Consider the following 13,643-nt stretch of genomic DNA (forward strand, 5'->3'; position numbering starts at 1 on the left):
ATTTTGCTCTCTCTCTTCATATTTATTACATGCCACATCATCACTATGTCCTAGGTGACAAATTTACCAACACACGTATCTTACAACTGTTGGAGATGCCCTTACTGGGAGCTCCACTCCTGACATTTTAGGAGATGGGTTGGTGTAACTCTCAAGGCTGTATTTTTTTTGCAGACAAGTGTTTTTTTTTTTTTGGATGATTTAAAGATGCGCTTAGGACACCCAGACCGTGAGCTAAAATGAGATGAAAGACAATAGGAATCAAAGAACACAAGCTAGATATATTTATGCATGCAGACATGACAGAGTTACTTGATTCCCATCAGACTACTTGATTTCCCAACAGACAACTTGGTTCAGGAATTCAACAGATTACTTAGTTCAGGAATTGGAAGTCTTTAAGCAAAAGGTGAGACGCTCAACGACAGGTAGCTCAAAAGGTGAAAAGCTCAACGACAACTCGACTAGAGACCAGATCCAGCACTCCGGCCTCTCCTTGCAAGTCTGCAACACTCGAGCAGTTACTCAGCCTTGGTGCTTCGAGACATCTTTCATGGCATCATAAGCTTTCCTGCATATTCAAAAGCGAACCATGAGAGACCAGGAAACACCCGATGGTATATGTCACTTGTAACACTTTTGGAGCAAATGCACAACAAAAAAAAGTGGACAAGAAAAGGCCGTTAAAAAGGGCAAAAAAAAAGCAATCATCGAAGGTCATACACGAACTGCAAACTGAACAGAGTTTAATTAACATATTCGCAAGTTCTCAAGGTAAAGACATGTGTTTATCCACAGCATAGTTAAGGGACGAATACTATAAAATCTAAAAAACAGGATGAATACTATATATAAGTCTTGTAACTAACGATCAGCTGTGCTGAAGCATGTAACTCAGTATACTTTAGTTAACCACCAATAATGAAAGTACATCTTCAAAATGCATGATGTAACCAATGAGGGTTCTGCCCAAACGAAGAAAAAAAACAGTTTGCAAAAAACACAAATGGGATCCCCCACAAAAAAAATCCACAGATGGGATACCGTAATGCGTCCTCCATCTCAGTGTTGGCGGGGTCGAACTTGAGTCCATCCAAGAAATGCTCGCTTGCACCTTTGTAATCCTGAGATAATGGTAAAAAATAATTAGCAGACGAACTGACAAAGTGGAAAAAACATCCGACAGTATCTTCTATGTAACCTTCAGCAGCATCAGAGCTGCACCCTGCCGGTAAAAGGCTTTTGGCCAGTCAAGCAGCAATTTTCTGCATTGGTTAGCATCCCACAAAGCCTTGTCTCCCTCGCCCATGCGAAGCCAACAAAGGCTCCTGTTTGAGTACAATGTTGCATTGTTGGGATCAAACCTTATTGCCTACAGCCAACAACTCAAATCAACAGTGACCATAAAATAAATAAATAAAATAATCTGCACATGATTTCATAGAGATTTGAAATAGTATAGATAATTACTTGAGCCAGTATAAAGTAAACCACGAATGAGCAAGCCTGGAATACAGAGCCAATTAATCCAACACACAATTACCAACAAATGTTGAGGTCATACCATGTGCATAAATTATATTTCCACGTGTCTTCCAACAAGTTCATAACACTTTTTACCACTTCATTTATTCATTATTATACAACTATATGACAGTTGAGTACAAACAAAAAACTAATGCATCCTCAACTAGATGCATCATCATCAGATTTACACGCTATGATATCTACCCTCATCGTGTTTATGACTAACTGGAAGCACAACTCTCACTGTGATTTGTAACAAAAATCGGTGATCTAGGCTGTAGACCCTGCGTGTGGATCTTGCGCCCTGTGTTTCAAAATCATTGATACCAACCACTCAGTTCAGCATGAAAATTTGGGTATTTGTATAAGTTTCAACCACCTAGTTCAGCTTGAAAATCTGGGTATTTGGTAAGTTTGTCCAAAAGAATATTTCAGGTTAATGTATTTGCATTCAAGAAAAATGAAAAATCAGGTCATAATATATGAAAATTGAATTTTGCTGGCTTCAGGTAGAGAGCTCAGCAAAAAAGAAAGGTACACAATCCGTATTGAAACATATAGACTAACTGAAATGCTGGGAAGGGAGAATGTAAGAAGTATATGATGCTAAAATATACCATAGTGTAGCATTTTGCCGCACAAAGATATTGCTCCGTCTTGAAAGCAACATTCGCAATTTTCTTAAACCCTGCAGCTCTGATTTTCCTTTTTGACATAGGCTCATCCTGAATCATCAAGATATTAAAATTAATGAAGACTTCAGTTGGGAAAAAATAGAGAGGTTTCAAAGAAACACTTAAATTTGTCTTGTAAATGTCTGGAAATACGGATCCATTGCATAAAAAAATATTTGCTCACATTTACTGACAACTTCACCAGTTTCCACCAGCCTTAACCACCAATAGGAAGGTCACATTTACATAATTAATAATTGGCAAGGTTGTACTGATCTCCACCATTTAAACTTCCCACACACATTGTAGGATCCTATGTACCATCTACTGTGTATACATAACCTAGACAAACTTTCCTCATACCCTCTTGCACACATTGATTGATTACATATTAGGTTGGTATTATTTAATATTCATTTAATTCAACTAACGCGAGCATTTTGTGCGTTTGAGCCATGTTGTTCCAGAAATACTTACAAAGGCAACTGTGAAAATAAATACATTGCAAGCTTCACAAATATGTGATGATTTATTTGCTAGTGACCGTTAACATACCCCATGTTTGACAAAAGCCAATTAAAACCAACCAAGCATGGTAACTTCTCTTTTCTGTATGTTGTCTTGTAGCATGAACAAACTATTAACATGAGTCCAAAAGAGTAGTATTCACCCATTAATGAGCCCTTGTGTCCAGAAATACATGAACAAGTATTTTTTTTTATCAAATCTATAGCGAACAACTTGCACATTCGGGATTTTGACCTATAATCATTGCTTGGGATAGTGGTGGGCTGGTGCCTAGCTAGGTTGATTTATTGCCAAAGCGAGTTCTAGAACGTTGTATTGTCATGGACTGTCCTACAATGTTCACATCACAGGGAGCGAGTGGAGGTTGGCACCAAGAAGCTGAAGTGGTTTACCAGGGAATTTATGACTCAAATTGGGCCACCCACTTGTAATTCGATGGTACATTGGTTGCTCTTCCCACCTTTTGGTTTTCTTAATGGTTTTGGTCTCTCCCACTTTCAGATGAAACCAATGTTAGCTACTTTGTAATAACCGTTGTAATAAGTTGGGCTATATGCATTCATGTGTTAAACACATCAATATCTACATGGCTGGCGGATATCTCCATGAGGCGCATCTGGTTAGGTAGTTAGAGTATAATGTTTATCTCTTGTATCTCTTATCTCTACCTCCTTTCTTTATCTGCAAGAATGTAATCTCAACCGAATGTATGCGCTGTTATGGGAGGTGCGCCCCATCTATATAACACGAAGCCGTCGGCCTGAGAAGGCAAGACGTTCCGCTAGTTCGCACATGGTAATCAGAGCCCCATCTCTTCCCATCTACTAAGATCCCATCTACTGAGCCTAGCCATGTCTTCCTCCTCCTCCTCCGGTGCTTCCCAGACCACCCTCAATGGGCAGGTCATCGAGAAGCTAACACGCACGAACTACGTGCTCTGGCGCACGCAGGTCACTCCTCATCTGCACGGCGCCGGCGTCTTCGGCTACGTCGACGGCACCACACCGGAGCCGGCCAGGCTTCATGTCACCAAGGACAAGGATGGAAAAGAAAGCGCTGAGCCCAACCCTCTCCACCCAATCTGGGTCTGGGAGGATCAACAGGTGCCGGGCTACCTGCTCAGCACCCTCTCCAAGGAGGTACTGATCGCGGTGACCACGGTCACCACGGCGCACGCGCTCTGGACAGCGGTGGCAGGTATGTTTTCCTCGCAGTCCATGAGCCGCGTGAATAATATCAGGACGGCGCTCATCAATGCGCAGAAGGGCAACCAGACGGTTGCCGCCTACTTCGCCTCTCTCCGTGGCCTCGCCGATGAGCTTGCCGCTGCGGGGAAGGCCATCCAAGACGACGAACTCATCTCCTACATCATCCACGGCCTCGACATTGACTACCAGCCCCTCGTCTCCGCCCTCGACGCACGCGTCACGCCGGTCTCCCTCGACGAGCTCTACGCCATGCTCAGTAACTTCGACCAGCGCATGGTCCAGTTCAATCACTCGGGCAGCGGCGGCTTCCGCTTCTCCGCCAACGTCGCGGTGCGTGGCCATGGTGGTGGATCACGTGGCCGTAGCTCCTCTCGCGCCAAGGGGCGATCTGGCGGACACGGTGGTGGCGGCAACGGCGGCGGCGGCCATAGCCGCTCTGGTGCATCTCGCGGTCGTCGTGGCGGCGGTCCACCTCGGGCCCGACCGGTGCTGCCTCGCTGCCAAATTTGCGGTAAGCCAGGGCACACCGCGAAGGATTGCTGGTACCGTTATGATGAAGACGACGAGGACTCCCAAGATGAAGAAAAAGTGGTTGCCGCGGCTGATGGATCCTACGGCATCGACACAAATTGGTACGTCGATAGCGGCGCCACCAATCACATCACCAACGAACTTGAGAAGGTCACGATGAAAGACAAATATCGTGGCAAAGATCACATCCACACGGCAAGTGGAGAAGGTATGCAGATTTGTCACATTGGTCATTCTACGTTTCGTACCCCTCACCGTCCAATTCATCTTAAGAAAATTTTGCATGTCCCTAGTGCTGCCAAAAGTCTCCCCTCTATTCACACAATTGCCCTTGATAATCATGTTTTCCTCGAATTTCATCCTTATTTCTTTTTGATCAAGGACCAGGCCACGAAGAAGGTTCTCTATCGAGGTAGATGTGTTCGAGGGCTTTACCCGTTGATTCCTGAGCTTAGGAGACTCAATAAACAAGCCAATGGTGTTGTCAAAGTTTCGTCAACACGGTGGCACGATCGATTAGGGCATACTGCTTTTTCTTTAGTTGAAAAATTGCTTAGGAAAAATAAACTCTCATTTGTTGGTGAGCGAAATATCGAAACTATTTGTGATTCTTGTCAATGTGCTAAAAGTCATCAATTACCGTATCCAGTATCTACTAGTGTCTCTACCAAACCACTTCAATTGATCTTTTCTGATGTGTGGGGTCCTGCTCCCACTTCTGTTGGTAGACATGAGTATTATGTAAGCTTTATAGATGACTATAGCAAGTTTGTGTGGATTTATCTTCTCAAAAAGAGATCTGATGTCTTTCAAGTTTTTCAAAACTTTCAAGCCTTGGTTGAACGAAAATTTGATAGCAAAATTATTGCAGTCCAATCGGACTAGGGGGGTGGGGTATGAAAAACTCAACTCCTTCCAAACACCTGGCATATCACACCACGTCTCATGTCCTCATGCCCATCAATAGAATGGCTCCGCTGAACGGAAGCACAGACACATAGTTGAGGTCGGGCTAGCTCTCCTGGCAGGAGCCTCCATGCCCCTCAAGTTTTGGGATGAGGCCTTTCTTACTGCTGTTCACATCATTAATATGCTTCCTAGTCGAGTCATCAATAATCAAACTCCAGTAGAAAGATTTCTTCACATCAAACCAGACTATAAATCTCTTTGCGTGTTTGGGTGTGCCTGTTGGCCCAATCTTCGCCCATACAACAAAAGAAAACTCATGCTTCGCTCAAAAAAATGTGCTTTTCTAGGGTATAGCCCTCAACACAAAGGTGTCAAGTGTTTAGATATTTCCACTGGCCGTGTCTATATATCCCGTGACGTCGTTTTTGATGAAACAAAATTTCCTTTCGCCACCCTTCACCCAAACGCCGGTGCTCGCATCCGAGAAGAAATTCTCCTCTTACCTACTCATCTTACCACCATTGATCAAGGGGGTCCGAATTCTGATGATCAAATGTTGAATAATCCTGCTACTAATGGTGTGCATGAGTTTTCTGATGATGTTCCAGGAGATAACAGTGAAAATAATGAAGAAAACAGTGAAAAAAACACGCCGGCAGGTCCATATCGCATGTGTCCGCATCCAGGAGGCAAATCCTCCTCGGGATCGGCTCCGCAGTAGCAGTTCAGTCGATCTCCCTCGGGATCGGCGCCGGCAGACGCGCCAGACGCGCAGGCGACAGGGCCAGCCGACCGTGCGGCTGTCTCCAGTCCAACGCACGTCGCGTGTCACGCTCCAATTGGCGGCGGCCCAAGCGCCTCTCCGCGCCAACCCCCGTCTGACACGCGGCAGCCCGCGGTTCGCCAGGACGGCGCGCGCTTCCGTGACCAACTGGTCACGTACAAGCGGCGCGACCAGGTTCGCCGGCCTGACACTGGGTCCGGATCTGCTGCGGGACCGGGCGCGGACTCCTGTGCACCCACACGCGCGTCGAAGGCTGGCGTCCGCCTCGAGGCTGATCCGCCATCATCCACCAATGATGAGGCCTCGGGATCTTCTGTGCCTACAGAACATGCTGCACCTGATCAAACTGCCACAGAAGATTCGGCAGGAGCAGATTCTGCTACAGGAGCTTCTGCTTCGGGATTTTCTGTGGCCGAAGATCCTGATGCTGCACCGTCACGGCGTACACGACTACAGCATGGGGTAATACATCCTGTTAATTATAAACACATAACCAAATACGGTATGGTTTGTTCTATAGGTGAACCAGGTGAACCCCAGACGCTCCAGGAAGCACTTGGTGATGAAAGATGGAAAAATGCTATGAATGAAGAATACATGGCACTCAAGAAAAATAAAACTTGGCATTTGGTTCCCCCACAACAAGGTAAAAATTTAATTGACTGCAAGTGGGTATTCAAAATAAAGAGGAAATCTGATGGAACTATTGATCGCTACAAGGCTAGGCTCGTTGCAAAGGGCTTTAAACAACGGTATGGCATAGATTACGAGGACACGTTTAGTCCAGTTGTTAAAGCTGCCACTATCCGTCTTGTTTTGTCTATTGCTGTTTCCAGGGGATGGAATCTCAGGCAACTTGATGTTCAGAACGCGTTTCTTCACGGTGTTCTGGAAGAGAAGGTATATATGAAACAACCTCCTGGGTTTATAAGTAAAAGTGCACCCTATCATGTCTGCAAGTTGGACAAAGCACTTTATGGTTTGAAACAGGGACCAAGAGCATGGTACTCCCGTCTCTGTCACAAAATGCAAACACTCGATTTTGTCCCTTCAAAGTCTGACACCTCTCTGTTCATCTACAACAAGTTCAATACATGCATGTTTGTTTTGATATATGTTGATGATATTATTATGACAAGCTCATCTGATGAAGCTATCACAGGGTTGTTAAAAGATTTGAGTAGAGACTTTGCCTTGAAGGATCTTGGAGACTTGCATTATTTTCTTGGGATTGAAGAGGCACAAGGATGGACTTCATCTCTCCCAAGAAAAGTATGCAGTTGACTTGGTAAGAAAAGCTGGACTACAGGGTTGTAAACCTACACCTACTCCACTGTCCAGTTCAGAAAAATTATCTCTCACACAAGGAACTCTCTTGAATCAAGAGGATAGCACAAAATACAGAAGCTTGGTAGGAGCTCTTCAATACCTTACTCTTAGTAGGCCTGATATTTCTTTTGCTGTCAACAAAGTATGTCAGTTCCTTCATGCACCTACAACTGTTCATTTGACTGCTGCCAAACGGATAGTTAGATATGTCAAAAACACATTAAGCATGGGTCTCAATTTTAGCAAGTCATCCTCTACACTTGTCAGTGCATTCTCTGATTCTGATTGGGCAGGCTGTCTTGATGATAGACACTCTACTGGTGGTTTTGCTATTTTCTTTGGACCCAACTTAATTTCATGGTGTGCTCGCAAGCAAGCTACAGTCTCCAGATCTAGTACAGAGGCAGGATATAAAGCATTGGAAAATGCCACGGCTGAAATCATATGGGTTCAATCCATGCTCAAGGAACTTGGTATAAAAATTAAACAAGCTCCATGTTTGTGGTGGGATAACCTTGGTGCCACCTATCTCTCAGCTAATCCAGTATTTCATGTCAGGACCAAACACATTGAGATAGATTTTCATTTTGTCAGAGAAAGGGTGGCTCACAAGCAACTTGACATTCGTTTTGTGCATTCCAGTGATCAAATTGCAGATGGATTCACAAAGGCATTGCCGGTCAAGAGCTTTGAAAACTTCAAGTATAATCTCAACTTAATAGAGTTGTGATTAAGGGAGGGTGTTAAACACATCAATATCTACATGGCTGACGGATATCTCCATGAGGCGCATCTGGTTAGGTAGTTAGAGTATAATGTTTATCTCTTGTATCTCTTATCTCTACCTCCTTTCTTTATCTCCAAGAATGTAATCTCAACCGAATGTATGTGCTGTTATGGGAGGTGCGCCCCATCTATATAACACGAAGCCGTCGGCCTGAGAAGGCAAGACGTTCCGCTAGTTCGCACATCATGCACAAGCCAGGGGTAATAAAAGCTTCCATTATATCTAAAAAAAGGAGAATAGTGTCTTCTTATCTCCTTAGAACTCCTAATGGGAATGCGAGGGTTGCAACTTATGATCAAAGTGTAGGGGTGTAGAGTTCCAAAAAACAGCGCATGTACTGCATGTTGTAGTGCGTATTAGAACTCTAAAATAATGATTCATCAAAAAACAGAACTGTACAAGCATGTAGTGTCAAAAGGGGGTAAATCTTACATCATCAGGAAAATGGCTGGCAGAAATGTCCTCCATCAAGCAATTGACAAAGTCAGTTGAAACAAGTTTTTCAGAATGGAGATTCTTTAAAGAATGGGTTAAAGCTGCCTTGTGATCAGCACCGGCCTGTCACAGAAACAGATGTTAAATGTCTGTCCTCGGGATAACCTGGGTAAGTGAGTCCTCAAGATGAACTCGGCAGCATTTCAAACTTCCGCACTTACAGGAATAAATAGCAACCATAGTGCCACCGTTTCAGCATAAATTAACAACTAGTTTATTTAGTTGGTTTCACTGTCAGAATACTTGTGGTCACCTCACTGAGCACAAGTGCTTAAAGAAGGGGTAAAGTACCCACTGCAAGTGGGACAAATAGCAGTGTACATAAAACAAAGGCAGCATAAGAAGTTGAACATTCTCATCTTAAGCGAGATTTTTCTTTCACTACATAGCCAACAGATCAGACTCTTCATATTTTGAGGACTAGACAAGGCTAAGATGAAGGTACAATACCTTAAGCAAGAGAAGCATACAGTTCATTGAGGCACCACCTACAGCTGCAATAAGAGGTGTTTGACCATTTACCAGTTTGTTGCACTGGTGAGAAAAAAATTAAGATATTAGTTCCTCTAGTCAAAATGGTAATCAAGTGATATAGGCAAAAACGGACACATCAAGATCACTAGAATTAAACAGCTTTCAAGGCATTACAAAAACCATGACATTGGCAACTTATTTAATAGATTACTAGCATTTCGTCAAACCTTGAAATTTTTTATGGCACTTTAAAAGTGAGCACCAGCACAAGATAGAGAAGATTTGTGGCAAATACGGAAAAAGGCAATTTCATCAAGAAGTTACTTTTAACGTATTGACATTTAAGGGACCAAAAGTGATAAATATGTAAGTAGAATGTTGCATACGTTGACAGCATAACTATTCCTAATGCAAGGAAACAGATCCTAGATTTGATAGATATACAGTGCTGTGAATTTAAATAGAAGTTGATGAAGAACTTCGACACTTGTTATGATGGCACGATCTAACTAGTGATACTTCTTGTTAGCTAGGCATTGGGCTTTTTGGTAGATTTTCGTTTTTCTTGGCCTTTGTTTGTACTTTGCATTATCTTGATGTTTACTCTCTAACGCAAAATGACACACTTGACACTTCAATGTGTGTTTAGAGAGAAAAATAGTTAAATGTGCAGAACAAGTTAGCTAACACTGCTCGCAAATGAGTCCAAGCCTTCTATGATCTTAAATGCAAAAACAAGAAAGTAGAATCAAGCAACCAGACAACAATAAGTTAATAGTTTTCACAAAAAAAACTTAATAGAGCATGAAAAAGACAGCTAATGTGTTTACTTTATCAGAACACAAGAAATTAAAGTTTGCCATGCACATTCACCTGTCCAATGCGAAACTTAAGGCAGAAACATATACACTCATAAACTTACATCCGCATTGTGGTCCAATAAAATCTTCATAATGTCCGCATCCCCGTTAGCAGCAGCACAATGAAGTGGTGTCCCACAAAAAGCTACTGGGTCGATATAGGCTCCTTTAGCAAGCAATAGTTTAACAGTTTCACAATCTCCTGAAACAAGATGGACAAACTTGCTGGATAAGAGGATAGGTGTTTCTGTGACAATTCTCATTTTCAAAGAAAATGAATTCATGAATTTGTTACAACAGAGGATAAGTATTTCTCCGGACAATATCTTTCTTTTGAAAAGTCTTATGCACCTCACTCTGCCTTGAACATGTGCCATAAATAATGTCTTGTTTGGACAGGAAGGAATTAAAGCTAATACATATAATTTATTACCATATGGAACAAAGAAAAATAGGTCCTAGTACAATACTAAACCACACCATCGTACAAACTTGGAAATTCAGAAGACAAGAAAAGTTGCAGCACGCAAAACCAAAACAGAGGCATGTGTTTATAGAGGTAGACCTGATATAGTGGCCTGATGTAAAGGGGAGATCCCATCACTGTTGACTTTGTTTGGATTGGCACCATGATCAAGAAGATATTTGGCGATACCCACATGCTTACAAAGTATCGCAAAAAACAGAGGTGTTTTACCTGTCAAGCACATAGTGATGTACCGCTTATTGATGCAAAACCTTTCTGGGTTTAGCAAGGAAATAAGATTTTATTTCTCTGAAAGAACAACTTTTCATCCACACAAAATACACGGAAATGTCATAACACTGCACTATCTTGTCTGACAGCAAAAAATGTAGAAATAGCTACTCAATATACACGAAATATACCCATGGGTTTATATGTTATATGAAGTAGAAATGACAACTAATTTATATGCATGTGTCTGAAATGCAGATAAAAATATCAAGAAAAGATACTAATTTACCCCCAATGGGGCCCACTTATATAATGTTTCAAATTTGCATTTGGAATTTTATGGTATGGTAGATTCTTGTTATTACTACCACAACATGTACATATTTTTCAGAAATTTCCAACATTTGCAAAGAGCGTTTTTCAAACTGGGTGCCCCAGTGGCACTAGATGGTTGGGTGCATTGGATACTTTCCCACTGAGCATGGTGTTTCCTTTTCACGAATACGCAAAATACTTGCGTATCATTGCATTGATAGAAGAAAATAGAGTTTGAAGGTTACAGAGCTAGTCCTCCAAGCACATACGCGAAGGCGGCGTGAGCAAGACGTACAAGAGCGCATAAGAAGGGTAGGTGCGACCCTACTACAAAGGTCTAAGTCTCGTTGATCAACTGGCTAAGCCCCTTGGCCCCTGCGGGAGCCCAAGCTCTAGCATCGTCCTTGATACATTCAGCGAGCGCATGGAAGGCCTGTCCCCATTGAACACGCAACCATTGCGGTGTTTCCACAGTCTCCATGCCGTGAGGATGATCATGGAAAAGAGCATGGTGTTTCCATATGAAGCTATATGAAAATAAAAATAAAAACTCTAAAACACACAGGACACAGACATATCTTACTATCTTAGCATATTAAATAGTGAGTGGCAAACATGCAGAGCAACCTAGATGTTATATTATCATTACTTCCATGAGTGAGTGCAATAGCTGTTTCCATCACACTACCAGCCATAACCTTAGCAGTTAGCAAGCCCAATTTTCCAAAAACAGTAATTATTTGCAGGGACATAAAAACCGAAAAAGTCCCTTCCCGCATGACCACGCTGGAAATGTAAAATAGCACTCGGAGAAATTTGGCAAACCCATAGTTTCCTACAACGATGCTAATTAGCAAACAAAAATTAAATTTGTTCACAAAAACCTAAATCGATATCGGCTTTTTGAGGGACCCTGACCTCCCTTGTCGACACCATCGACATCAACTTGCAGCTCCTCAACCAAGTACTTGCACACCTCCAGCCGCTCTCTGCCGGCAGCAACATGTAGTGCCCCGAGACCCTGTAGCATGCCGGCATCTTCCACCCTCAGCGCCTCCACCGCCTCCTTGAGGCGGCCCCTGCCCATGTACAGCATCATCAGCAGGTCTGCAGCGGATTGGACGCAAGTAATCAGCACTCAATCTCCCAACCAAGATCCGATACCAGGAGAGCGCCACGTACTCTTGAAGCGGGGGAGATCTCCGTCAAACGCCGCTCCAAATACCATGTTCAGCATCGGCCCACCGACTGCGGCACGAGAGGCAGCGTTACCGTTTGGGGTTAGCGATGAGATATTGGGGTTGGGGTTGAGAGGCGTGATTCTGGACCATGGTTCAGCCGAACCTATGGTTGACGCCGTATGATTCAACATCCTGCTGCATGTGGATCCGCGTCACGCATTGTTTAATATGCAAACAGCTCCCATCATGCATTTTTTAATCAATCATGCACGGATTCTTATGAAAAGTATCCAGAGATCAATGGTGTCGAGCGTAGGTTCGGCAGAACCATGGTTCCGTATAACATTTTCGGGTTGGGGTTGGAGTTGGAGAGGCCTGGAGCCAGGGAAGAAATATGAAGGAGGCGCTTACCGGTGAAGCGAGCAGGCGAACGCGGCGGCTCCATGGCGCCGATGGAGGCTACGAGATCCCCCGGGGGAGGGGGGGGGGGGCGCTTTCGGCTGCTTGAGAAGGACAAGGCAGCGAGGAAGATGAAGTGATCCGCACAAACGGAGAATGTGGGCGGAGATAAAAATGGGCGTCAAACACGAGGCCACGCGCCTGTTCCACTCCCCGGCATTGAATTGTTGCAGACTACTCTGCGCCAACATCGGCTTCCGAGACATATGCTCTCGAAATTAACAAAATGTTCGAAATAAATATTCAAATGTGCCAAAACAAACTGAAAAAGTTTCCGTTGCGGATGCTCGGGTCATTTTATGCTAAACCAGTGAACAAGTGCATTTTTTGCGTCTTAATAAAAACAACACAATATATTTTAGTTCATTGAAAAAAATCGCTTTTTTGTGCAAGCAAGTCGGAAAATTGGCGCGGACCAGTGGTTGGGATGGTTAGGTGGACAATGATATCCCCAACCCATAAGGGTTCAAATCCTGTTGTTATATGATATGTCGGCTCAGTCTCTCGGAGATGCTCACAAGATAGGATATGCGTGTGCGCGTTCATAGAGGTGAATGTATGTGCATTTATATGAGCGTTTGCGTTTGTACTATGTTCGACAAAAAAAACGAAAAATTAGCATTTTTTAATAATATACAAATATATAAGTGATTCTAAAATTCACAATATAATTACAATTGCGGCTACGGTCTACCAGGTGGAGCTCTAGTTTTTTCTCACTTTGAGGCTTTTAGCAGGGTTATGTAACAGCGTTTTGTTGGTTCGAAATGAAGGTTCCTCTAGCCTCCCTATCTCGACAGTGTCGGGTAAGATGGCGTAGGTTCTTGCCGGCCTATCTGTAGTGATTGTTTTGTTTTCTTGATCATAGGAATACATTAAGTGTAA

The 13,643-nt window shown here is 43.2% G+C and overlaps 1 protein-coding gene and 1 pseudogene across 1 annotated transcript; one reads left to right on the forward strand and one right to left on the reverse strand.

The window, feature by feature from the left end:
• Positions 1-525: 525 nt before the first annotated feature.
• On the reverse strand, positions 526-12,759 carry LOC125532928 (uncharacterized). The gene is made up of 11 exons (XM_087526172.1): positions 12,711-12,759; positions 12,301-12,366; positions 12,037-12,225; positions 10,672-10,803; positions 10,169-10,308; positions 9,223-9,306; positions 8,710-8,835; positions 2,145-2,252; positions 1,202-1,372; positions 1,045-1,124; positions 526-571 (listed from the first exon to the last, which is right to left on the reverse strand). Exons 1-11 carry the CDS (start codon positions 12,742-12,744, stop codon positions 526-528), a joined length of 1,176 nt encoding a protein of 391 aa, XP_087382298.1. The 5' UTR covers positions 12,745-12,759.
• Positions 3,560-4,670, forward strand: LOC147991783 (uncharacterized; annotated as a pseudogene).
• Positions 12,760-13,643: the final 884 nt, after the last annotated feature.

Source organism: Triticum urartu, chromosome 1A, assembly GCF_056163025.1.
Source record: "Triticum urartu cultivar PI428250 chromosome 1A, HENAU_Tu73, whole genome shotgun sequence".
Taxonomy (NCBI): Eukaryota; Viridiplantae; Streptophyta; class Magnoliopsida; order Poales; family Poaceae; genus Triticum; species Triticum urartu.